We start from the raw sequence: 25267 nt of genomic DNA on the forward strand, positions 1-25267 counted from the left end.
ATACCTCTGGATACAAAGAAAGAAGTGCACAATTACTACAAGTAAATATTTAAGTCAAGTATTTTCTCCGTTGCAAACCATGAGGCCCTCAAATCTTAAGATTTAGTTTTGACAAAAGAAGTAGAGAATTAAAATCCTGAGCATATAGAGAGGACATCGACAGCAAACAAGTTAATCTAATACATGCTTACAACTAGTTCATTCAGATAAGAACAATGAACCTGCACATGAAGTCATTGTTTAGTCATTGCTTAGTAATGTAATGCCAGGTACCAGAAATCTTCAGTCCAACTAGTTAGCTACATCATAAGTACTTCATGTTAATAGGAACAAAGTAGCTTACCTTAGATACGTTGAGGCAACTCTGCCATTTCGCTCCGAAGAAACACGGCAACACTCTCTTCATCTTCGGTGGCAGAATTGAGGAAAATCTCATGGTTCTCAACACTTTTGAATACTTCGTAGGAAGCGGCTCTTTCATGGCGTTGTATGCTTTCCATCTTATGCTGAACAAGAATGCACTTGCTGATGGAGAACTCATGTGCATTTTTTGCCCGACCAACAGAGCAGATTCCTCCTCCGCTTGCTTCCTCTTAATATCCACATACTATGCCATCAGTTTCACCATTAGATCATCACGCTTCTTACCCTTCTTTGATTCCTTCATAGCCTTCTTTACTTGAAGCAGCAGCACCACCTCTTTGTGTAGCATCTCTTGGCTCATCACTTTGAACACAACATCCCTTGTACCATCGCTTTCTTTAGCATCTCTTGGCTCATCACTTTGAGTAGCATCTCTTGGATTGTCGTACATGTGTGAATCATCATCGTATTGATTCAGGTCAAAAGAGAAGGCAGTCTCCTCTCTTTCAACTTCGGGGTCACCATCACTGACTTGTGTAACCTCAACTGATGTAAAATTGTAGTTACCTTCTGCTATGTGTCCTACACAAACACCCAAGTTATCATTAAAGGCCACATTGCAATGAAAATTCATTATAAATGTCAACAAAAAGAGAGGAAATGAAAATCCATTAAACCCAGTAACTCATCATCATAGAGATCACCTAGCTTAATTATCATAGAGTGGAAAAGGCTTAGTCTGGAACTTACTTATTTCTGGCCACGACTGCATATAAAACAAATGATTTATCAAACTTAGATTACTCGAAAACAAAATTGATTACAAAAGAAGTATGGAATACAAGAAGTTACAAAGACATGCACTAAACTAGAACTTACGGTCATCAAGTTCTGCCAAAGGTGTGGGTTGGCATCTATCATGTGTGTATGATAATTCTAGCTGAGCTTTGTTTCCGGGCATCCTTGAGAAGTCTGCATTGACCCTTTAACTCTTTCTGCTTCTCTTGATTTATTGTTTTGTGAAATTTGTATGGCCATATCCATCACTAATATATAATCTGCACCGCACTGCCATCACCATCAGCATCAGACCATCACAAACAAGCACTACTAATACTACTATATATCTCTAGTTAGGCAGGCAGATCGACCGCGAGATCAACATCAGTCACCAGGAGGGGGCGAACTTGGTTTAGAATCTGCCAATTTATCCTCCTAGATGCATCAGACCATCACCAACACAAATTTATGGCAATCTCGTGGGCTAGTGTTAGGGTATAAGAGGGGCTAGAAGAGGACGACGTCCTTGGCGAGCTAGCCAGGTAGGGTTAGGGTCCATGTGGAGCTGGGGCTAGGATACGTCGTTCTTGGCGTGCTCGCCGGTGAGGACAAGGCGGACAGAGGGCGTGCGGGAGGTGGCCGCCATGTCGAAGACTTGCCTCCTGGGAGAGGAGGGGGAGGGAGGGGCAGCGATGACTTACCACTGGGGAGAAGTCCGGTGTGCCGGAGGAGATCGCTGGCGTCGGGCGGCGCGACGTCTTAGGGAGGAGTCGGCGGCGGCGTCTTGGCGAGGAGTCGGGCGGCCAAACCCTCGAGGCCCCCTCGAGGGTTCTGAAGCGCGTGGGAAGAAGTGGATAGAAGGGGAATGGGTTTGGCCCATGTAACGGATTGTCGAGGCTTTGCGAGGATTCTGGGCCTCGGGAGGTTAATCCTCTAATAAAAACACCTGCGACCCACGCGAAACAAACGAGGCCTTACGAATATGGTTATTTCTCCTAACTCAGGTCCCACCTCCTACTTTCCCGCCACAAACCCACCACTTCCCCTCTCGCGCTCTTCGACCACCAACAATCATTGAATTGTTGCCCGACCACTCTGATCTTGGGTCGCCGTCGCCGGTGTCCCTACCTCATGGCCTCGCCTCCGAAAGAAATAACCGAAGGCACCACTAAACCCCTTAGAGGTGACCATCCTATCGATGTTGCTAGCTAGCGATGTCACCCGAGTCATCGCCCTTGCTCCCCCTCCAACGACATTTATCTTTCCCCGTTATAGATTTTAGATTGACCACATTTCGTTTTTGCAGCTATTACAAACTTTACCACAAAGCACTATCCTTTTCTATGACACGTATTAATTACTAGTATTAGCTTTTTTACAGCGTTTTAATAATAATAATAATAATAATACCCCTCCAAAGAGTGCAGCTGGTCCATTGCTGACATGGCACACCCATCTCTTCCAAAACACCCTATCGCCCCCCTGCCTTGAGCTGCCATCCGATGAACCAGCAAAACCGTGGACGAGCACCGCCGGTATTCTGCTCCCGAATTCCACAGATTTCCACTCCCCACTCCCAAAGTCCCGATACTTTATAGCCGGCGACAACAAACCCAGCAAAATCCCATCTCTCAACCCAGTGAATCTGCTTCCCCTTTCCCTTGTCTGAGATCTCAGCCCGAGCCTGCACGCCGCAACTTCCACCGAAGTCCTCCCCTCCTAGCCGCAGCGTCGCCGGATTGATTCAGAAGGTGGTATATCTGGATTGGATTCTTTCATTTATTTCTTGGTTCTTGTCGTGTTCTTGCTCGGAAAGATAGGATCTTGCCGCCGCTGGGCCGTCCCTGATTCCTCGGTGGTTCCTGTTTTTGCAGGCATTCTTGGTGGCCGGAGAAGCAGTCTTTGGTCCTCTGCTCGAGGTAATGGCAGCGGATAAGATTTGCTTTGGATGCGGGGGGGTGTTATTTTAGACTATAAATACAGTATAAAGGCACAGCGCTCTGGCTTTGTGTTATCTTGTCTAGCTTATTTTAACTGAGAAAGTAAAGGGGATCTAAATCAATGTTACCATGCTCTGCATTAACTACTACTAGTAGCATATTTTGTTTCAGTACAGCAAAGTTTAATGGAGTGCGAACTGCTAAGTGTTCTATTTAGGTCGAAACTCTTTGTTTTGTGGGCTGTTGCCCCCATTACTGTATTCAGTGAATAATGTGATTGTTTAGCAGTTGATGGCCTCCTTTTTTACTTTGTTTTCCTGTTATAATGTGATTTGATTTCTCACCATTTCAACTGATTGATTCCATGCAAGCCATTTAACTTTGCACTGTGAATTTGTAGCTTGCTTCTTCCTTTAAAATTTCTCAATTTACATTGAAAACATACTGGATATCTATTGGGAGGGAGAGGTTGTTGCTTGTTTGTGCAAGTTTGATTTCTGCTGTAAAATGCTTAATTTAAACTGTTATTTCCTTTCATGCATGTTATCTACAAAAAAAATCTCAGTTATATGCAGGAGTGGTTAATTAGATACTCAAGTACATGCCATATGTGTGAATCGTTGGTTATATATGCATACTGCCCTAATTCTTGTTATTTGGATTTGCTGACAGAAGAATATAACTGTTATTCAGATCATCATCAAACATGTCGCTGCTATCGAAGTTACGGTTGGTCACTGTGGATGTGACTGGTACTCTGCTTGCTTACAAAGGACGGCTTGGTGATTACTACTGCATGGCTGCTAAGGCTGCCGGAAAGCCATGCCCTGATTATGATCGAATGCATGAAGGCTTCAAGCTTGCATACACTGAGATGGCAAGGAAATACCCATGCTTTGGATTTGCGGCAAAGATGCCAACGATCGAATGGTGGAGGATTTGCGTTAAGGATTCATTTGTTAAGGTAAAGCCGTTTTGCAGATATGGAATTTTTTTCAGGAATTAGTGTTGACCTTTTCATTTTCCTAGTTATCTGATTGCTCAATTTATACTACAGGCTGGCTATGATTACGATGATGAGACATTTGAGAAAGTGTTCAAGCGTATTTATTCTGCCTTCGGCTCCTCTGCGCCATACTCAGTGTTTCCTGATGCACAGCCCTTCATGAGAGGGCTGAGGGAGAAGGGTATCACAGTTGGCATCGTCAGCAATGCAGAGTACCGTTACAAAGAGGTCATCTTGCCTGCGTTAGGGCTGAATCAGGTTTGATAACATTAGAGACGACAGTCACAACCTTTTCAGCCATTTGTTGTCTTATAAAAGCAGTCACCTGATGCATGTCTTAGCTGTGCATCTAGGGCTCGGAGTGGGACTTCGGGGTGTTCTCAGGCATCGTCGGCGTCGAGAAGCCCGACCCAACGATCTACAAGATCGCGCTAGAGATGGCGGGGAACGTCGCACCAGAAGAGGCGCTCCACATTGGCGACAGCTACCGCAAGGACTATGTCCCCGCACGAAGCATCGGGATGCACGCGCTGCTCCTGGACCGGTTCAAGACCGCCGAAGCCGAGAGCTGGAGGAAGTCTGGCGCACCGGTCCTCCCTGACCTCGAGGCCGCGCAGGCATGGCTCACCAAGAACCCGACTGAGGAACCCGCTGAGGAGCCACTAGGGGCCGCACTGCTGCGCAGGATGGCCGAGAAGCTCTGAATCTCGCCCCTGGGATAGTTCCTGTTGTGCTCTTGCTGCGCAGTGAGGGAGCCAAGGAGAAGGGATGTGTTGTAGTGATGGTTCACTGGCCTGTTTAGCTAGCTGGAGCTACTTGAACTCTGGTAGTAGCTTCGGGTACTGTTGCTGACTGCTGAATGTGGCAAGTGATTCAGTCGTGCGACGAACATCTTGCAACGACGAATAATTCTAATCATGTTTTGCATAATGGAGATATTTAACATGGTTCTGCATCGCGTATGAGGTTGATAGGATTGCAATGTTGGGGGCATTTTGAAACTCCCAAGATGAATGTGATATCTCAGCAGAAGCCTACTGTGTGGGCACAGTGGGTAGAAAGCCCTCTGGTTGCTCTCCTTGGTTCTGTTGTTTGGGTCCCACTGTCAGCCACCAGGGCGCCATCCGGCAATAATTTGGTGAGTAAAGATTGGCTAAAGGCACCTTCAGTGTTTTTGCCAGTGTCAATCACCTCGCCATCAACTGGAAAGGCGCCTTGGCAAGTGAAGAGATCATCTGGGAGAAAATTTCCATTCTCGCCAGGTGAGACCACCAACAGATGGGGTAATTCTGTCGAGTATTCCCTCAAAAAGGGGCAAAATGTCTGAGTATTTGGTATGTGGATAATAGTAGTTTGTCCAAGTATTCTCCGCCTTTCGTTACATTTCAGAAAATCTATTGTGGCAAGATTGGCTGGATGGATGTGTAGTGTGCATTCCTTTTTGAAATTTCCAGTGCTGCTAATTGTCCCGGGTTGCTGGGTAGAGAGAATTCCATGAAATGAAAACCACTACGACAAATATGAAAGCAAAAAACTTGCTGCCCCAATGGTAAGAGACAACGGCGCAGCAAGGCGTGCATATCCTTCTAGTTCTACACAACTTCTAAATTTTACATCAGCGCCACAAGGTAATAGGGGTACGCTTCTCTCTTTCTTCAGGAAAACAGAGATTTATTAATCATGGTGATCTAGTTCTACTCCAGGAGAGGCTTGGTTACATCTGCGCCGCCCCACTTTCGCACACGGCTTGAAGCCAGCGCAGCCTGCAGTTTTAGGGCATGAGAGATGAGCATTTTCCATATAAACAACATTTACATACTTACAACATATCCGAAATCAAACAAAGGTGAGAAGGAATTTTATACCTCTGCGTTCCAATCCGTTCTCCACACTATGAAGATTAAGATCAGTGTCTGAAGTGCAATCCCGCAAAGCATGCCGGCCCAAATCCCCTGAAATCACAACCAACGCCACAAAATTCATAACCGAAAATATCGAAGAATCATACCACAAATACCCTCCTTCATTTTAATTTTTGCAATTTTGCGGTACTGTTTAAATAGCATAGCCAATTACCCCAACTCCATAGTTGAACTTGTAGCCGAGGAGATATCCCAGGGGCAACCCGAAGATGTAGTAGCAGCCGAGGTTGATGTATGCGACAAGGCCCTGCCACCCTCCTCCAATGGCGACCCCTGAATGAGAGGAATATTGAGGCGACATGAACAAAATGAAACTAGCAATGGTGTGAGAGGGAGGGAGGAAGCATGCCTGAAAGCACGGGCTGCACGCTGTTGAGGACCATGGTGAGGCCAAGCAGCCCCGCGATCCTGGAGACGGCGTGCTGGAGCTCCGAGTCGGTGGTATAGATGATGGAGAAGCTGTCTCTGAAGATGAGCACGAGGGCCATGCAGAGCAGCCCGATTAGCAGCGACTCGCCGACGACGACCATGACCGCGTGCTTCGCCGCCCTTGGCCGGCCGGAGCCCAGCTCGTTGGAGACTCGAACGCTGATGGCCGCGTTGAGGCCGATGAAGATCATGCCCTCCCATCCGTTCACATTCATGCTGCAAAGCCACAAATGTTGTTCTGTCAGTTAGTTCAGAATGTTGTCAGGTTGTAATGAGTTTTGGTAACAAGTAGTAGTAGTACCAGATGCCGAGGGAGTCGACGGCGATCTGGGCGTCCTGGAGGTGGCCAGTGAGGACGGTGATCATGCCGATGTACCAGATCTCGAGGCAGAGCATGACGGCGGACTCGAGCGAGAGCCTGACGAAGGCCCACATGTCGCTGAACGCGGCCACGGACCAGACCCGCCAGCCGTCCCGGCACCAGCCGACGATGTAGGCGGCCTGGGCGAGCGCGATGGCCCAGAGCGAGACGTCGTAGGCGGCGGCGGCGCCGGGGAGGCCCCAGCCGAGGACGGCGACGAGGAGGTAGGTGAGCGCGGCGTGGAAGCCGAGCCCGGCCACGCCGACCCAGGCCAGCACCAGCACCTTGCTCTGCGCCTGCAGGAACTTGGCGGTGGGGAAGTTTACGGCGAAGGAGAGCGCGCCGGGCAGGATGCGGAGCGCGAACCGGGCCGCCTCGCGCGCCACGGCGGCGTCCTGGCCGATGGCGAGGAGGAGAGGCTCGGCGAGGGCGTAGAAGGGCACCATGAGGAGGGAGGCGGCGATGAGCACGATCCAGGAGCGCTGCAGATAGACGCCCAGCATCGCCACCTGGCCGGCGCCGAACGCCTGCCCGCACAGCGTCTCCAGCGCGCTCCCCATGCCCAGCTGCATGCCATGCACGCGACGTGTTCGTTAGTAATGGCGGGTGTGAGAGAGTGAGTGAGTGCCGGGGAGGGAGGAGAGGAGATGGGTGCGTACGAGGAACCCGAAGGAGAAGGTGGAGAAGACGGAGAGGCCGATGGAGGCGGCGGCGAGGGGCAGGTTGCCGAGGTGGCCGACGAAGACGGTGGTGACTGAGCTGACGGCGAAGAGGCTGAGCGTGGCGATGGCGATGGGCGTGCCGATGCCCCAGAGGCGCCGGGACTCCTCCCAGACCATCCGCGCCGCCTCCCCCGCGGTGCGCACCGCCGCCGCGTCGCCGTCGCCGCCGCCGGTCCCCATCCTCGATCGGCCGGCTTGCTGATGCAGCAGCTGTCACCGGTCTGCCTCCGCCCTCGGCTATCAATCCAGGTATCTATACTCCACGCTCCGGGGAGGGAGCGGAGGGCGGCCGCCGGTAGGTAGGTGGCAGCTACCCGCGCGCGCGCTCGAGAGAGTACCTACCCGTTGCGCGCGCGTGCCTGCACGCCCGTTTGTCGAGACGTCGAACAAATTCTTCTGCCGATTCATCACCAGACCGGTTCCTCCTCCCAGGCTCCAGTCGTGGTGCACTCGGTAGTGTCCGCGGTGCGCCGGGGCTCCCGCGGTGGCAGGCTACCGTGGGTGGTCAGATCTGAGGCTTTGAAGGTGGTCTGGCTGATGCACAAGATGTCGCAGGGGTTCTCGTGGGACAAGATCCAGGTGAAAACCTTGTCTTCTGCCGACGGCCGGAGCCGGTGATGGTGACGCCCCATGCGTTGTTTCCTTCTTGAAGGCATCATCGAGGTGAAGCTCCCACCTCCTTCCGCTACCTCCGGAGAAAACCCTTATCAATCGGTCGGATGATGGCGGCGCTCATGTGTCGTTTCCCATTGGGGGCATCATTCTTGAAGAGGTTCATCGGCTAGAGGGACCAGTGAACTACTACAGCGGCGGAGTGGCGTGGCATCTGACGCGTCGACAACGGCGGGTATCGACGGCATGGGGTAGCGGGGTCTGGGTGATGGTCGCATGTTAATGGACGCACGCAAAATGGTGGCACTGTCTGGCGTCGTGATGGCGTCAACGGTAGTTGGGCCTGGCAAGGCATGTGCATTGATCTCTCTTGAAGATTGGATGGCATAAGATGGCAGCGGCGGATTCTTCAGCGTGCGCATGCAATGTGTGCTGAGGGTTTGCTACACCGGTTGGTATGCGATGTGTGCTGAGAGTCTGCTACACCGGTTGATGCTCTCGGCTCCTGGCAGCCTGGGATGGCCACCGAATTAGATGGTGTGCGTGGATACGACACTCCATGAGACTTGTAGGTGTAGCGATTGGGGTCGCAAGAAAGGTGGCTTCTGGTTAATCCATGTATCTAATTTGACGGACTCAGTTGAATAAACTTTATGAGACTTGTAGGTGGAGCAATTGAGGTCGACAGAAAGGTGGCTTTTGGTTGATACTCCATTGAATAATTAATGAAGATGGCTATCGATGCAAAGGGCGGAGGTAATCCTCCTTTTCAAAAATAATATGTTCATCTCTTGAGCGGCATCTCGAAGTCTGCTGAAAATTGAATCGATGCAGCTCGTGAAGAGCTTCTCTTTGGATATAGACTACTCCTACTTCATTGTTACCCCGATTAAAGAATACCAGTACTTCATTGTTACCCCGAAAGAAGTTACAGCAAATCTGTTTTCAGACTTCACCAGGTTATCGGAAAATGCAACTTTGGTGTCCCAAGGGATGCACAGCACTGTATGGAAACTCATAGGGTCAATAAACTATTACAGTACATTACAGGATGGTTAATAAATCCATACCACGAAACAAGAAACTTGATACTCCCTCCGATCCAAAATAAGTGTCGCAGTTTCGAACTGGGACTAGTTCAAAACTGCAACACTTATTATGGATCAGAGGTAGCAATACAATCCGTAGTGGTACTCAACAACAAAGATCGGCTGCTGTATGCATGCCCCCTAGCACAACAAACAAAAGAAATAGAAGAACATAGATAGATCCGTTTGTTAAAATGTACACACAGGTAGTCTAGAGCTACTGGGAATCTCAGGTATCATTTAGGGCATGATGATACATTTCACGTAGTCGAGGCGGGCATCAATTGCACGCCATATCAAGTTCGGAAACACCCTTAGCGGCCTGCGGGGTGCCTGTTCCAGGACAGGTAGTTGTGATCTCCCAGTTTCCTGCAAAAAGGCCATAATTTAGATCGTTAAGAAGGCTCTCATTCAGATAGGACAACAGAAGAAATACTGGTTAGTTACATTACAACAATTTACACTGACTCTGGTGGTTTTGTGTCAAGATTGTCCTGTAGTGCTTGTGATAGCTTGATCATGTCCGCACATGTATGACAAAGTATGAGCTGGTATGGATGCAGCACTCATGGTAGACTACCAGGGTAAACCAACTAATTCTATATACCTATACTTATATACTATATAGTGTACCAGTTTTGAATTGGACCTATAGATCAATGCTAACCATTGGTCTGCTAAATCTAACGGATGCGAGCAGTTCGATTTGCGGTGAGCAGTAAAACGTGGATGTCTCCATCCTATTCTAGAACCACTTAATTTCTGCATTTGTATAATGACATTTGTGATTTTTTTAACCAAAACCACTCTGTAATTTAAGACGTGCAATGCACGTGTATGCATACTAGTAGTAGCATAAAAGGCCAAAGTAAATGGGAGCAGCTGGTTGTCCTTTGCCTGGTCGGCTGGCCCTACTGACATTGGCAAAAATATATATGCTTCTACCCAAAATCTCTTTCAACAAAAAGAACAAATCATGAACTATGCTCATACAAGGATACAACCCAATGCCATCCTAATCTTACCAAGACTAGGAGAGTCAAGATGAAATAGAGTACATCATCCATAGTCAGGAGGATGTCAGTATACATGGACGGATCACTCTGCCCCAACTAACCTTAAGTAACTGCCATACTATCTATGCCATGGCGACCAAAATAGTTGCCACGGGCCACAGCCCACAAGTGTGGCTAATTTAGGCAAAAAGGAGGCTAAGAAAGTGTGGCAAGTCACAAGTGCAAAAAGGAATCAAACACTTCACAAAAAAAGAGAGGTAAAACTGACAATTCTAGGGGTTGTTATGTTACATATCGAACCAAACACTCCCAAAATCCAGCAGATTAGCTGCAGGCATAGCATTACTGCTCCAAATGTAGCATTAGGTGGACAAGCATCTCAACAAAGCTAAATGCATGTCTCACGCATGGCTTACAAACACAAAAGGTACACATCAGCAGTGGCACATTTTCATTTAACTGTAATGGACCTGAGTTCAAAAGCTACTAACCTTGGCTTTATCAAGTATAGCAAGGTGAATGCAAATGCCAAGAAAATACAGAGTCCACCAACTATAAGGTACGCAAATCCAAGAAAATCATTCTTTCCTCCCAGCCAGGTTGCAGTGGAAAGGACCAACTTCTTCTTGCCACCGAAGCTATATGTATTGTAGTTGTTACTCAGCCTCACTATTATGGTATCATTCGCCTTGAGATCAACGTATATCCTCCCATATAACTTTCTGAATGTAGGAAGCGCTGCAGTCCGCATCCAAACAATAAGATCCTCCTGTTCGCTCAGCTGCCACATAGAAAGAGAACAGACATGAATAACTTTTACAGGTATTCAATACCCAGAGAAACTTCTTTTATCCAAGTCAAAGAACTCAAACGAACCATTGTTGCAAATTAAAATGTTGAGGCTATATATAGTAAGTGAACAATTGTAGCCTACATATATATGGAACACAGTACAGATTAAGAATTTGCATACCGGGATACTTGAGTTAAGCTTCTTTCCACCTATGAGCGCACCATTCTGGAAGTTGCTTGGGTAGACATTGTTGGCAAATTTGTGCTCCCTATCACTTTTCCAGGAGATGTCCTTCTTGTCTACTGTCAAGTTGTCTTTACCACGAGTGAAGCTATATGTGTCATTAAACAAACTCCAAGCAATCAGACCACAAGGAACAATTGGTTTTCCATCAGCCGTGAACCTCTCAGGGTCACATGAGGTTGTCGTATTTGACTTCTTGTAATCTCTTAGCTGTGCATCATTTCGGCTCTTCACATACCTGAAATTGGAAATTTTGTAGTACATGTTAAGCCCCCAACACATGCTATTCGTAGCAATATGGTAACCAAATTATCAGTTAATCTGCTATGTAGTATGCCTTTTTTATTTTGATTGTACAAAATCGATTTGCAGTTTGCAGAGAAACATGAAAATGGATAGCTGTGAAGTTGCTCCAGAAGTTATGGACTGAAAACATCAAATAAGACTATACCTCCTATGATTCTGATAGAAGTTATCAAGCTGGTAGTACACATAAATTGGCTGTTTCATCTCCTTTGTAACCTGCACGGTAGCAACCAGATCTCATTTTAGCTAAGAGACTGATAGAAGGTGCTTGCTTTTAGCTGGACACGCAACACAATTCTATTCACTTGAAATATTTATACTGTAAGATAATCGTTCAGTTATGTATTACCGTGAGAGTCCTTGTGCAGTCTTTGGGTATAGTCTCATTCTGGATGTACGCAAGCTTGTTATCAGTCATGTTAGGTGGGACACATGCATGATCATACCGATCAATGATCTCAACAACCTGCAGTCAGTCAGCATAAGTGAAGTCAGAAACTGCCAGTGTGTGTGTGTATGTTAACACAATGTGTAAAAGATACTCAGCGCCATACATCTTGTGCAGCTAGTAGCGAAACGACACCAACTGGGACAAAGACGACGCCGACAAGGAAAAACACCGAGACAACCTGCATAACACAAGACGAAACATCTGTGAGCTGCACCAGCACGCGCACTGTTGTATTCTACACCGTAATCTCTGGAGGCACCATGCTTACCCATTTTGGAGTAAGGATCGGCTTGCAGGCCGGCAGCTCTTGCTGCGTGAACTTGGAATCTGCGCATAATAACCCAGGAGTAAGAATTGGCTTGCATGCCAGAAACACAAGCAGCACCGCAAGGTTAGGAGTTACGCTAAGCAACCACTTCATCCACATATCTATACCAAACGTTCAAGATGTCTGTTGCTCATACACAAGCAAACAATGCGATCAGGTAACTAGACACTAGACTGTCTCTTTTTCCTCGATTAAACGAGCTATAATTGCTAGATTAAGCTCTGTTGCTTAGCATGAACTAAGCTTATAGTGTAATTTAGTTGCTATCCAAACTTCGTGAACTTGGAACCTGAGCATAGGGATTCAGGAGTAAGAATTGTCCTGCATGCCAGAAACACAAGCCACACCACTTGAACAGGAGCTTCCATAAGTAACCACTCCATCCACACTTCGATCCCAAAGGTTTAGTGATATCCATAGCTCATACACTAGACCGAATGCCCTTTTCTGGATAAAACGAGCTATAATCACTACCACCGTGGTGCCAACAGTAAGAGAGAACACGACCACCTAGCAAGCAAGCATCCCCGAGCCCCCCGCGCTAACTAACCAAACCAAATCGGCGCCGCCAAGAGCACCAGCAGCACACCGCATCCATTCCGATTCCCGGGCGGCAAGGAGAGTCATATCAAGCAGGGGAAGAAAGGGGCGGCGGCCAGTCCAGGCCAGATCTCACTCACACTTGGGCATCCTGGTGTTGTTCCGCCTGGCGGCGTCCCCATCGGCCCCGGATCCGCCGTTGCTCGTGCCGGCCGCGACGGCGTCCATCATCATCCCCCCGCCGCCGCCACGCCGCTCCGGAGCCCGATAAACCCCGGCCCGCCCCGGCGGCGCCGCAGGAAGAGGCGGCCTCCGCTGGGGATCCGGGGAGGGAGGGAGCTCGCGCCGATCTCGGGGCCGGGCTCGCCGCTGGCCCTCGGGGAGGGAGGGAGGGAGCTTGCTTGGGTGGGAAGGAAGGGAAAGCGCGGAGTGATTCTGACCCCTCGGGGACGGGGGAGGGGGGATGGAGGAGGGACGACGGCACGGCTGCGGTGGGTGCGGGGTGGGCCGGTGGGGTGTGTCCGTGTCGAGCCGGGGGAGACGACCCTGGGGGTCCCGCTGGTCAATGAGAGCTTGACTTCTCCGTCTCCGCTTTCACTGGCTGGTTTCTTCTAGAAACATCACTTTTGTTTCTGGTTTGTTTTGTTTTGGGGATTTCTTTAAAAAAAATTGAAGGTAGATTATGTTCTACTCCCTGGTGTCAACAACGCTTTTATATTATGGGACGGAGGGAGTATCTTATATAGTTTTGAGGATTTCTGATGAGCTATTTTTATTACTGATCGAGACGGCTTCTACGATGAACTAATGAAATAGGCAGACTGTTTTAATGCATTTTTGTCTTTCGCATTGCGTATGACTCGCAAGATTGCATGAATCGACAACCCCCGAGATAGACACGTTATCCGATCTAAATGGTGCTCGGTGAAGAACCGGGGAAATTTGGTCGGCCCGTGGAGTTCTTTCTTCTTCTTTTACCCAGAAATTAGTTGCTTGAATATGAAAGTATTTTGGCTAGCATATCTGCTCTTTGGTTAGTGCGAGAATTCCACTCTACTCATGTTATAGTCGCGGATGTACTTATTTATACTACCCTAAGGAGGAGGGATTAACTAATGGAGTGCATTTTGATGGCAATTCTAGGCAAGACCTTTAATCACATGGTTTGTTTCTGGCAACCCAGAATTCTTTATCTTGGCGTAGATTGGTGTGTTGGGACGGATGATGCAAAAAAGCTTTTTTTTTGTTTGACCCGCGTCGACAGGTGCCAAACCATCTAGGATGAGTCAAACAAGCGGGAAGGGCCTCCTGGTAATATCCGATATACTAATGGTTCGCCATATTAGTATCTACTCCCTCTGTACTGAAATACATGTCGTTGGAGTAGCTGAAGTTCAGCTACTCCAACGACATGTATTTCGGTACAGAGGGAGTAGATAGCACTTATATGTGATGTCAAATCATTTTTTTGAGGTTTGGCCGTGGTAGCAATCGAAATGGTTGTTTCAACCGGGATGGCCTTTTTCTAAAACTTAAGATGATTTATTCTCACAAAGAGGTACGCACGCCATGTCACTCTCGTGGGGTGGCTCGAGCGGCAATCCTTGCCGTCTCTGGTGGTGTCATGAATTAGGGGGTGTTTCTCACATCGGTCCATTGGTTATGGGCTGGGCCGAGGACCCATCAAAGACTAATGAATGGGCCATGATGGCCCTGGTCCTCGGCGTAATCAAGATGAAGAACTCCTGGAGGCTTGGCGTACACTTCAAGCGTATTTGAAGGATTAGCGTGTTTATCCCTAAATTGTAACCGACCATGTGTAAACCCTAGGTACCCCCGGTGTCTATATAAGTCGTGGGGTTTAGTCTGTAGAGACACGCGTACACCTTCGCAACGTTTAGAGCTTACAACATCCTCATACGATCTTGAGGTAGATCAATCTGTACTTTGCACCCCATCACAATCAATATATAAGGGCATGACACAGGGGTTTACCTCATCAAGAGGGTCCGAACCTGGGTAAAACATCGTGCGGAGAAGGCAAGGCAGGGCGCGCGGGCGAGCTCCGGCCTTGGTGGCCGAAGTGCGGGGCGTAGGCAAACGACATAGATTGAGCGAGGGGAGGGGTAATGGGGAGAGGAGCTCACCGTGGAGCTCATGGCAGGTTCAGTGAAGGTCGGGAAGGCTTGACGGCGACACTATCAACGGCGGTGGCCAGCGGACAAAGACGAGGAAGACCGACGAGGGCGGCGCGATGCGGCGGCTTGGCGAAGTGCCCTTCAGTGGGGATGATTAGCACGACAATGCGGATCTTCTGGCCATCTTATGGCGTGTGGAGGCTTCTGGCCACGGGATCGACGTGGACATGGCCACGACTGAGCTCGGGCAAGAGCACAATCGGTGATGGCGAGTGAGGGAGTGTGGGAAAGCAGGGGTGCGGGGGTGCAGGGGGTCGAGGGGGACTTATAGATGTCGGGGAGGCAGCGGATGGCCGGCACGTGGCCACGGCCGTGCGTGCGGCGTCCACCTCACCTCTGGTGAACAAAGGTAGGGGACGACCCGCTGGGTGGGCTGAGCCGTATACTGTAGCAACAGGCCGAAATGCACAGTGTAGTTTTCCCCTTTTATTCTTTTCCTTATCTCCTAATTAATATAGCTCATGTTTTATAATTACTTGAGGTGAAAAATAGATTTTGTTGATCATGATATTTGACATATAAATACTATTTAATGTAGCAATGACATACACAAGCTTTTGCAATATTTGGAAATGCATAAATATTTGTTTATTCCAAATCTGCCTATTTAAATACTATTGGTCCACATTAATTGTTGCTGGAGTCAAATTACAATTCCCAGTGAGTTTAGTTCCACTTGGAAATTTGCTTAGGGATTTAATCAGATGATATGAACATTTTTAAATGACAATTTGGAAAATATTTTTGTTTTCTTATTTCTAAATTTGAATTTGATAGTTGAATTAATTCTTCATTTAAATTTAATAATGTTAATCATGATGACATTGCATCATTAGGGTGAGTTCATTGTAACTTAATTATAGGAGCGTACATTGTACTAGTGGTTAGTATTGTTCCCAGGTGAATGTAGTTCTTTCTACATCATTAAAGCATCACTGCTAATTATTGACGTTTTCTACTACACGTAGACATCATATTTTGAATTTTTCTTATAACTATAGAATTCAACCTTCGTACCAAAATCTCCAAGGCCAGTCCTTTGACTACAAATATAGTCAAATCATACATAACCCTTGACTCCCGACATTCTTCAAACGACTCATTTGGGAGATTAGCTATAAGTCAACAAGTTCATATGACTATTTAGTAATTCAATATCCGTGTGGTCCCACTGCATCCTTTATCTTACTTTTTAATCAACTTAAATAGTTAAAGCACATTTCTACGACACCTTTCAGAAGGTTTCACTTGCAGGATGACGATATTTACAAAATTCCAAAAAAAGGCAGCGCGGTGCACATAGCTCCCGCTTGCGCAGGGTTCAGGGAAGGGTCCGACCAATTCCAAGGAGCATTCAAAATTATATTCATGATAAAATGAAAACTGAGCATAGTATTGAGGTATGTTTTTCTATATACACAGTATTGGAACACAGTATTTAGCAGTGCTTCATCTTGTAATGTATGTTCCTTTTCTTCTTCTTTTAACAATAGGCCAAACTGAAACCTTCAAGTATTGTCTCAAAATTTCTCCAAGAATGATTGAAGATTCAATCCTAACTATGAGAACATATGTAGATGACATCTTGCAAGTACTTTGCCGCAATCCCAAAAGGATATTAATTTCTTCTCCATTATCCTCCATATTTAAGAATTTCTTCTTAGAAATACCAATACAGGCAATTGTCGATCCGCCAATACTTCAAACTCTCTTTTAAGAACTCATAAGGCATCTGGTGATCAAATTCACCGAAAGTGAGGACGACATTTATTCTTTCAACGAGCAACTGAAACATTGTACCAGCTTCTAGGTCCTAAAAGGATAGAACTACCAGGTGCAAGCATCACTCCAAATCACAATGATCAGGAGTACAAGTATATTGGAGACATTGGTATCACAAAAGGTACAAGTTACTCTGTTTGTCATCATTTTACTAGCTCTCCCTTTTTTACTAGTTCAACTAACTTTGTTCATCAGTTACAAAAAGAATTGTATGACCAGTTGTTCTCAAAAGGACAAAGCACCTTCTCAAAACTACAACAGAAATTCTCATAGAACAACTTCGACTTCGAAACTCCTATTGTATCTCCTTATTGTATTTGACACCTACTTATGTTAAATTGTGTATGGGTCAATTTTTTAAAAAAGATTGGTGACCTGCTTACATGTATAAAAGTTGGTATCACTACTAGTTATCTTTTATTAATCCAGTTCATTTCTAAGAGCTACTTATTTATGCAACCATTTTTTAGGCACACACCCTGAGTTACAATGGAATTCAAGATCTCAAATTGAGAGAAAATCATCTGACTGTTCCTCCAACTAGTAGCAGAATCTTGAGTAACAGAAGCAGCTCAAGTGAAAAAATCCGTTCTAAATAGGTGATAAGTGGGGGCTATCCTTAAACAAATGTCTATTTGGTTCTAAAACGAACCCTCATGCAGTAGTAACATTTTGTGGAGAAGCTTCGTTTCATATTTTTGAAGAATTAGCTCTAGATCCAGTTGCCAATTCTAGCTACAGTTTTGGTAGTATGGTACATCTATCTCCAGATCCAAGTGCACTACTGTAACACGCCAAATATTTAACCCAAGTTTTTACAAAATAATAATAAAATTTTGATAGAAATAAAATTTTCTTGTATAATAGTAATATGCTCAAACTGGTCCGGAATTGGAAAGTGGATGTCGTGATAAAAAGAATTTAATGGCCAAGACGGGTTTTTGCACAAAAATGATCTATAGGCATCACAGGATCTCACATAATTTTTTTGCATTTCTAGATTTTTTCTGACATAGTTTTAGTGCAACAGGAGCAATTTAGGGTTTTCAAAATGCCATTAAAGAATAATTTTGGGGAAATATTATGATGAAAATATTTCCTACTAAATTTCACAAGTAATGAAGGAATATTATCAATACCAATAATTTTTTCAAAAAGTTTTGTGTATGGAGGAGAGGAATTTGGAAAATGGGAAACAAAAATGACTGGAATTTATTAAAAGACCTACAACCCTATTTTCTTTTGCTCAAACAATTCTGAAAATTTTCCATCTTGCAGTCCTTCCAAAGAAACCCTGAAGTCCTGAAGATCAGCTCCATATGCATCTTGCAAGTTCACCAAATAATTCCCTGGAGTTTTGGGTCAGAACTGAATTCGATGAAAACTTGTACTAGAAACTTTGTTATTCTGCCTAAACAACCCTGCTGTCATCACTATCATGTAAGGAGACATCATTCTGCCTGGTTTCATGACCAAAAAAATTCCCTAGGCCACTGTTTCATTTCGTCAAGCACCTCATGTGCATGGCAGAAACCTGCGAGCTCATGAACTTGCAATCGACACCTGGTCATTTGGCCAAACAAACATGTCCATCATCTCTACCAGAGCAAGAGTAGCCATCCTTCCAAAACTCGTAACCAGTAGAGCTTCCTAGATCCCCTAGCATTTCGTCGAACGCCCCGTGTGCGTGCCCAGAGCGCGCGTGTTGCACGCCAGGACCAGGACACCGCCCGCACCCGCACGTCCCCGGCATCGCCTCCCCTGGCTCCCTCGCGTGCCTGGGCCACCACCCGCACCGGCTGCAGCCTTCTCCGCTCCGGAGCCCGTCCCCGTCCCCCGGCGCCGAGCAGCACCGTCCGCCGCCCAAGTGAACTCTGGGACGGCACCGCCCAGGCCACCTGGAGCCCCTCCGAGCCAACCAGCGCGTCACGCAATTAACTGCCAACCGCCTGAGCTCATCCGCAGCCCACCGACAGCAGCCGGTTGCGGCTCCACACATGGGCTTACGTGCCGCCACGCCAATGGACCACTTGGACAACAGAGGCGATTATAAAATACGAGAAGCTCCCTAGGCCACGACTCCGCGCCACCAAGAACACCAACCATAGAAATCCCCAAAGCAATTTCCAAGTACGTAGATTTCATGGCGGGAGCGCTCGAGCCTTTTACCGGAGATGCTCCGCCGCCCCAGAGGCCGGCCTCTCACCCCTTCTTCTTGCCCCCGTCTTTCCCCGCCGGAGCCCGCATGGCGCCGACCCATACTCAGCATGTCCAGGCGCGCCCGCGTCTTCTTCGCCCGCAGGCCGGGCTGCCTCCTCGTGCCCAGCCAATGAAGACCGCAGCAGCCGCGCCTGCGGCGGTGAAGCTGTACCGCGGCGTGCGGCAGCGGCACGGGTGCAAGTGGGTGGCGGAGATCCGGCTGCCGCGCAACCGGACCAGGCTCTGGCTCGGAACCTTCGACACCGCCGAGGAGGCTGCTCATGCTTACGACCAGGCCGCCTGCCGCCTCCACGGGGACGCCGCGCGGCTCAACTTCCCGGACAAGGCCGCCTCGTCGCGGCCCCCCCTCAACGCTGCCGTTGATGCCAAGCTCCAGGTCATCTCCCGCACCATCGCCGCGTCCAAGAATCATACTCCAAGGCCACGCCAATAAACTGCCCCGCCCTTCGGGAACTCTGGTGGCTCGGCTACGTACGTTGACACGTTGTCGGCTTCCGCTTCCGCGTCTCCTATCCACTGGCGGCGATGGAACAGCTCAACTTGGGGGGACGAGTCGGAGAGTTTCATGCTCAACATGTACCCGTCCTAGGAGATCGACCGGGACTCGCTCACTGCTCAAAATGTTACAGAGGGAGTAACATATTGTACTGTCATTTTAACTTTCAAAAGTAAGACGCGTTAGAGCATCTACAACGGGACCCCTCAAACTCGTCTCAAATGTCCGGGGCAGGCCGTCCGATCACAAAATTTACACCCGGACGGACCCCTCAAATATGCGGCAGATATGGGGCGTCCGGGCACGCACGTCAGACCCGGCCCACGCTGGCCCAACCGACCCCACATAAAATCCTTTTCATCTGTTCGTCGGACCAAACCCTACCCACTTCACTCTCCTCCGCCACCCAAACTCGTCTTCGGCTCCTTTCGGTCCTCTCCGGCATGGCGGGCAGCGGATCTGAGTCTTTCACCTCCAGATCCGTCGACCCCGAGCTCATACCGCGCGGCCCCGAGGAGGAGATGGTCGTCCGCCTTGCGCTCCGCCGCGCCCGGGAGGAGGCCCGTGGACGGTTGCGCTCGGACTCCATCCGTCGGGAATCCGTTGCTTCCGCTCAAATGGGGCATGGATCCGGCGCTAGGCCGGCAATAGCTGCCTCGCTGGAGGCCGTGCGGTCCATCTGGCGTCCGAACGGGCTGGCAGACGCGAACCCCTCCGGTGGCGCGCTGAGCATCGGGGCGCACCATGGGCCTCGTCTGACAAGGTCATGGCAGGGCGTGCCCGCCGTGCAAGGCACCGGGAGCAGGAGGCGGTGGCAGCCCTCGCGCCGGCGGATGTCGGCGAGGCGGAGTCGCATTCGCCGGCGCCCTGTATGACGCATCCGTCCGAGCGCCGCAACCATATCGTGGTGGACATCGGCGGCTCGTCCTCGGATGGATCCATCATCGATCTGACGTCCACCAGCACCGTTCGGATTCCGGTCTCCGGCGAGGAAGAGTAGGGCATGAGAGACGGCAGGGCCTTGAGTCCCGTGAGCCAGTTCGTGTCCTACGCTCTACCCTACCTTGCCGGCGACCGATCCAACACTCTGCCCGCCGGACATGGCCAGGGCGGAGCCAGGCGAGCGGAAACAGACGAGCTCCGGTCAAAGATCACTAATTTGAGGTATTCGGATGTGAAATGCATTTTCAAGGGGTGATCGATCATTGTCCGTGGATGCGCCCGGACGCGTCCGTGAACGTTTGAGGGGTCAGATTTGTCAAGTCCAACTGTAGATACTCTTAGTAAGCATGTGGATAGTCCAAACCCTTCCATGAAGCATGACCCAAAAAAAAAGAATGCTCACAGCGCAAGAAGAACAAAATCAAACTGACAACACATAATAATAAATAATACTCCCTCCGTTTTTTACTCCGCGTATAAAGTTTGGTCAAAGTCAAACTACACAATGTTTGACCAAATTTATATCAAAAAATATGAACATCTACAATACTAAAACTATATAGTATGAATATACATTTCATGGTTCATCTGATTGATTTCATATTGTGAGTGTTGATATTTTTTAATATAAATTTAGTCAAATTTTACAAAGCTTGACTTTGACCAAACTTTATATGCATACTAAAAAGAAATGGAGGGAGTATAATCTAGTAAGCTGAGCAGGTTGGGGGGCAAACCTGGCTTGGCTGTCTCTGAAACTCAGTTTGAAAGGATGGAGTGGGCAATGGCAATGGGGAAAGAAAGCACACTCCATGTGAGATGAGATGTGGGTGATATCTCCGCAGCTGTTGTATAAGCCTCAAGAAAGACGCAGAGGAGGGTCCTGCAGAATAACTCTGATTTTCTTAGTACCTCTGACTCTCTGAGTACGAGTAAACTGCCTATCTAGTAACTTAGCAAGTACTGACAAGTGCAAAATAAAATAATGTGCTAGTCTCTATCTCTATCTCTATCTCTATCTCTACCTACTAATAAACCACGCATCGCTTCTGGTCGTACGTCGCTGGTGGTTTTTCGAAAAAAACCCGCTGTTTCTTTGAAATCAACCCGCGGTCCTTGTTTAAGTGGTACTCAGAAAAAACGATTCATTTTTGCGTAAAACCCCCTGTCGTTTGGACTATTCAACGCGCGGTCCAAGCAGTTCTGTAAAGAAAAAAGGAAACACAACCACACACAGAGCACACGGGCTCGCCTCCTCTCCCTCTCGCCTATGAAGTCATCGCCGCCGCCGCCGCCCATGCCGGCTGCTTCCGGCGCCTCCGGCGAAGCGCGACACGCCCCAAGCTGCCGACGGTCCGCGCCTCCCTCCCCTCCACCCAGACTCTCTGCTCCCGGCCTCTACAGCCCGCTCGCAACCACACACCCATGGCTAGGGTTTCGGGCATGTCTTCGCCGGCGTGCCTCCGGTGGTCCCAGGTTCGTCCTTCCTTCCTTCTTGGCCGAGATTCGCTGCCCATATACCTCACCTTCTCTTCATATTCTCTGCTGGAGATGCAGTTGGGGCACGCCATGGGAGTTCCCCATCCATCACGGTCGCCGTTGTCAAGGGATTCTTCAAGGAGATGTCAAGGACGCCATGGACATGCAGCTCCTCAAGGTTTTATCCCTCCTTTCCTGTGACATCAAATTGTAACAGTACATTAATCCAAACAACTGTTTTCAGATCAATTAAGGAATCAATCTCATGATGGTTGATGCTTGATGCAGCGGAGGATTGGGCCTCGCATTATTTTTTCCAGAATTGGGTGTGGGTACTCTCTAAACTGGATTGAGTGAGCTAAATATGTGCATCAAAATTGTAGTCTGTAGCTTTATGTGTTACGTCTTAAGATTGAACTTGAAGATTGCTTTTGGGAGTAGTTTTAGTCGGCAGATGTTTCAGGCTCCAAATACGCACACATTATGTGCTTAATGTGTGGCATAAACATGATCAGTTTTATGCTTAGAAACCAAACCACTGTCCACCCATTTTATTTCTTCATGAGTATTTTGTGTTGAAATCAGATCACCGTTCACCTGTTCTCGTACTGTTGTCTTTAACTTATTTTGCCGATTCTCAATAAAATGCTCAGTTCAGGATGTGATTTTCAGTTTTAGGCATTTGATACTTTTGGCACTGAGCAAAAAAAATTCCTCTGAGCGTGTACCTTCAAATGCAAAGTTCTGACTATGATTTCGCATGCGATCACACCGCCGTCGGTCGCTCTGCCTACCGAGTGCCACCCCGCCGCCTCCCCCACTCCCCCCACCTGGGACCTCACCGCCCGCTCTATCTAATATATTTTCCAGTTTTCTTATAGTCGCCAATACAAATGTCCGCTTGAGTGTCAAAAGGCAACAGGGATAATGAAAAAAGTGTATGGGTTCGTTGCTACATTGTAGTAGTTATGTACATCTCAAATTTTTAGCCCAGGATTTTTATTTTGACTGATGTGAGTATTTCTTAGTCAGTCTTCATCTTCCAGCTTTGACTGAAAATAACTCTCCTGAAAACTGTTGGCAATACTCACAATGTGATCTACAAAGAAACATTTGATGATCTTGCTTGATAACTTACCGGCGGGCAGAAAATATATCATGTTAGTACCATTCGTAAGCAAACATGTACCTTATTTCTGCTTAGATGTTCTTTGTTTCTTATTTCATAAGTGTTTTGCATTCTCTATAGAAGCTGACCGGCCAAATTTATGTTTACTACACTAGCATAGTCTCTCAAGTACTGCACTCCAGCAGGCCACCCAACCCATATTTAAAATCGGGTACTTTTAGTTCTGACTGCAGTCATATAGATATTCATGTATAAAATTGTTTGCCTTTTGTTCTGGTTAAATCCAGTGATGGCGCTCTAGGTGATCATGCTTCTTAGCCGCTATTAGCGGGCGAAGGCGCAGCGTGTACAAGTATATCTTTCCACATAGAAAATAATTCATCTACACAAGCCTTCAGAACAGGGTAGATTTCCTAGAAGGCGACACCAAATAGATCATTTTTGTACCCAGGTTTCCTTTCAAGCTTAGAATTATCAAATTCTACTACAGTTTACATTTGATGCATGAAATTGACCTCTTAGCAATCACCGGTTCAACAATCTTTGTATTATATGCAACCATCAGGCTTATGCATATAATCGTTCAGGTCCTGATTTTTTAAATTAAATATTCTTAATGTTGAGCATTTTTTTTACAGATTCAGTTCATTATTCAGGATCACAAGAGTCCAATTCTTATGTGGTTCAGGAAGCACCAATGATAATATGAGTTAGACGGCTATACAACTCGACTTATCTACTGAAACAAGATGCTTAGCGGATCAACAAGATGCTTACAGATATAGAATAGCAGGAGGGTGAGGTGTGCGTATAACATGGCAAATGATAGACCCGGTGAAGAAGGAATGACAGTTGTGCAGAGGGTTAAGGGGTGTGGTTACAACGTGGCAATAAGAGAAAGACCCGGTAAAGAAGGATTGAACGTTGTGTGGGCTTTCCATGTATGAATACTACTGGCAGTGTTACAGTGTGCTGATATGTGCTTTGTAAACAGCAGGCCAAGTGGTCCATTAGAAAAGGGCTGGATAGATTATCAAACAATGAGGGAAGCAAGGAAGAGCTCGGGACGACGGCGTAATGATTAGCCGTCTTCAAGTAGAAGATCCGGACAACCATAAGGGCGTGTGATTTTTTTTCCGATGCAATGCATGGACGCCACGACCGACCTCAACCTTCGGATTTTACAGTACTGTAGTATTCATAGAAGTCTACTTTTTTGTTTGTATTCGTAGTAAATTATAGTTAATTGATGACTAACCTGATGAAGGATTTACTGTCCTATAGCTTCTATAATTTACTGCACTATAATTTTTTTGATTGTTTGAATTTACAGCGACCTTATGTTTGAATTTACACTACCCTGTAACTTCTGTAATCTATAGTAGTAGCCTAAAGGTTGTGATTTTTGTATTTTACAGTGATAGATTTTACACTATACAGTTACCTGAATTTATAGTGCTACACTTTTTATTGGAAGAACTATTTGAAGGATATTGTGAGAGTACTGACCTACAGTTTGTCTTCTTGGTGTGACTGTAGTTTCCTGATTGTGTAGCTATTCTGTCCCCTTCTTCCTCCATCCTCTTTCTCGTTCTTATCTGATCATAAAGCACACATTGTTACTGGTTGTTTCTCCTTATTTTTACTGAAGTTCCAGTATCTTTGTTGTGATCTGGTTGTTACTGACTGGAATTTTAGTAAAATGAAACACTGTAAAATTCATCAAAGCTGAATATGTGATACACTTTAAAAGTTACTCTTTATTCGTAGTGAGATGACTGTAAATTTCAATTGAAGTCACTGTATTTAAAGCTTCATGACGACGAAATGTTTAGTATGTGATTAGTTCATCTTGTGTTGGTCATTGTACAGCAGGTTGATGATGACTTTACGGCAGCCTAATTATGAATTTATACTATGTTTGTGTTCAGGAGTTTCTTCCACAAGTATCAACTTCAGATCCTTGAGAATGCCATGAGAATTTCAGGTTTTCTTCCAATAGTATTATGAAGAAAACAAAACTGTCAATAACCTGGAGAAGCTCGTGAGAGTACTGTCCTGGCAGTGTTGCTTTTTGGGCCCTTTCATTGCTTGCTCATGGATCATAGAGCGCATAGGTCA

General features: G+C 47.1%; 4 protein-coding genes, 1 long non-coding RNA gene and 1 pseudogene across 7 annotated transcripts; 3 read left to right on the forward strand and 3 right to left on the reverse strand.

Annotated features, from left to right (window-relative positions):
* Positions 1–344: 344 nt before the first annotated feature.
* On the reverse strand, positions 345–1789 carry LOC119333890 (annotated as a pseudogene).
* Positions 1790–2603: 814 nt separating this feature from the next.
* On the forward strand, positions 2604–5044 carry LOC119328793 (haloacid dehalogenase-like hydrolase domain-containing protein 3). Of its 3 annotated transcripts, none has more exons than XM_037601776.1 (5): positions 2604–2894; positions 3018–3062; positions 3756–4047; positions 4141–4347; positions 4443–5044. In XM_037601776.1, exons 3-5 carry the CDS (start codon positions 3790–3792, stop codon positions 4791–4793), a joined length of 816 nt encoding a protein of 271 aa, XP_037457673.1. In that variant the 5' UTR covers positions 2604–2894; positions 3018–3062; positions 3756–3789; the 3' UTR covers positions 4794–5044. The 3 variants fall into 3 exon arrangements, with proteins under 3 accessions (XP_037457673.1, XP_037457674.1, XP_037457672.1); XM_037601777.1 differs by having other exon boundaries at positions 3759–4047; XM_037601775.1 differs by having other exon boundaries at positions 2605–2894; positions 3777–4047.
* A 453-nt stretch (positions 5045–5497) lies between these two features.
* LOC119328792 (protein DETOXIFICATION 34-like) lies at positions 5498–7761 on the reverse strand. Its single transcript, XM_037601774.1, has 6 exons — positions 7461–7761; positions 6742–7367; positions 6361–6656; positions 6166–6284; positions 5955–6041; positions 5498–5852 (listed from the first exon to the last, which is right to left on the reverse strand). The coding sequence occupies exons 1-6, from the start codon at positions 7701–7703 to the stop codon at positions 5784–5786; spliced, it is 1440 nt and encodes a 479-aa protein (XP_037457671.1). The 5' UTR covers positions 7704–7761; the 3' UTR covers positions 5498–5783.
* A 1351-nt stretch (positions 7762–9112) lies between these two features.
* LOC119327591 (ALA-interacting subunit 3-like) lies at positions 9113–13374 on the reverse strand. Its single transcript, XM_037600688.1, has 8 exons — positions 13041–13374; positions 12301–12359; positions 12136–12210; positions 11931–12047; positions 11727–11797; positions 11213–11513; positions 10731–11020; positions 9113–9592 (listed from the first exon to the last, which is right to left on the reverse strand). Exons 1-8 carry the CDS (start codon positions 13132–13134, stop codon positions 9538–9540), a joined length of 1062 nt encoding a protein of 353 aa, XP_037456585.1. The 5' UTR covers positions 13135–13374; the 3' UTR covers positions 9113–9537.
* Positions 13375–18968: 5594 nt separating this feature from the next.
* Positions 18969–19790, forward strand: LOC119327642 (ethylene-responsive transcription factor RAP2-13-like). Its single transcript, XM_037600734.1, has one exon. The coding sequence runs from the start codon at positions 19024–19026 to the stop codon at positions 19531–19533; it is 510 nt and encodes a 169-aa protein (XP_037456631.1). The 5' UTR covers positions 18969–19023; the 3' UTR covers positions 19534–19790.
* A 2209-nt stretch (positions 19791–21999) lies between these two features.
* Positions 22000–22375, forward strand: LOC119328357. Its single transcript, XR_005158934.1, has 3 exons — positions 22000–22014; positions 22096–22195; positions 22262–22375. It is a non-coding gene; the product is annotated as an uncharacterized LOC119328357 (long non-coding RNA).
* The last annotated feature ends 2892 nt before the right edge of the window (positions 22376–25267 follow it).

This window comes from Triticum dicoccoides, chromosome 7A (genome assembly GCF_002162155.2).
Source record: "Triticum dicoccoides isolate Atlit2015 ecotype Zavitan chromosome 7A, WEW_v2.0, whole genome shotgun sequence".
In the NCBI taxonomy this organism is placed as follows: Eukaryota; Viridiplantae; Streptophyta; class Magnoliopsida; order Poales; family Poaceae; genus Triticum; species Triticum dicoccoides.

Coding starts and splice junctions, on each gene's coding strand:
- LOC119328793 (XM_037601776.1), top strand. CDS start 3,790: ATGTCGCTGCTATCGAAGTTACGGTTGGTCACTGTGGATGTGACTGGT. Junction 4,048..4,140: donor TTAAGGATTCATTTGTTAAG/GTAAAGCCGTTT, acceptor TTTATACTACAG/GCTGGCTATGATTACGATGA. Junction 4,348..4,442: donor CTGCGTTAGGGCTGAATCAG/GTTTGATAACAT, acceptor CTGTGCATCTAG/GGCTCGGAGTGGGACTTCGG.
- LOC119328792 (XM_037601774.1), bottom strand. CDS start 7,703: ATGGGGACCGGCGGCGGCGACGGCGACGCGGCGGCGGTGCGCACCGCG. Junction 6,285..6,360: donor CGTGCAGCCCGTGCTTTCAG/GCATGCTTCCTC, acceptor CCTCTCATTCAG/GGGTCGCCATTGGAGGAGGG. Junction 5,853..5,954: donor GAACGGATTGGAACGCAGAG/GTATAAAATTCC, acceptor CTAAAACTGCAG/GCTGCGCTGGCTTCAAGCCG.
- LOC119327591 (XM_037600688.1), bottom strand. CDS start 13,134: ATGATGATGGACGCCGTCGCGGCCGGCACGAGCAACGGCGGATCCGGG. Junction 11,514..11,726: donor TTCTATCAGAATCATAGGAG/GTATAGTCTTAT, acceptor TTCCAATTTCAG/GTATGTGAAGAGCCGAAATG. Junction 9,593..10,730: donor CTATACTTGATAAAGCCAAG/GTTAGTAGCTTT, acceptor GCCTTTTTGCAG/GAAACTGGGAGATCACAACT.
- LOC119327642 (XM_037600734.1), top strand. CDS start 19,024: ATGGCGGGAGCGCTCGAGCCTTTTACCGGAGATGCTCCGCCGCCCCAG.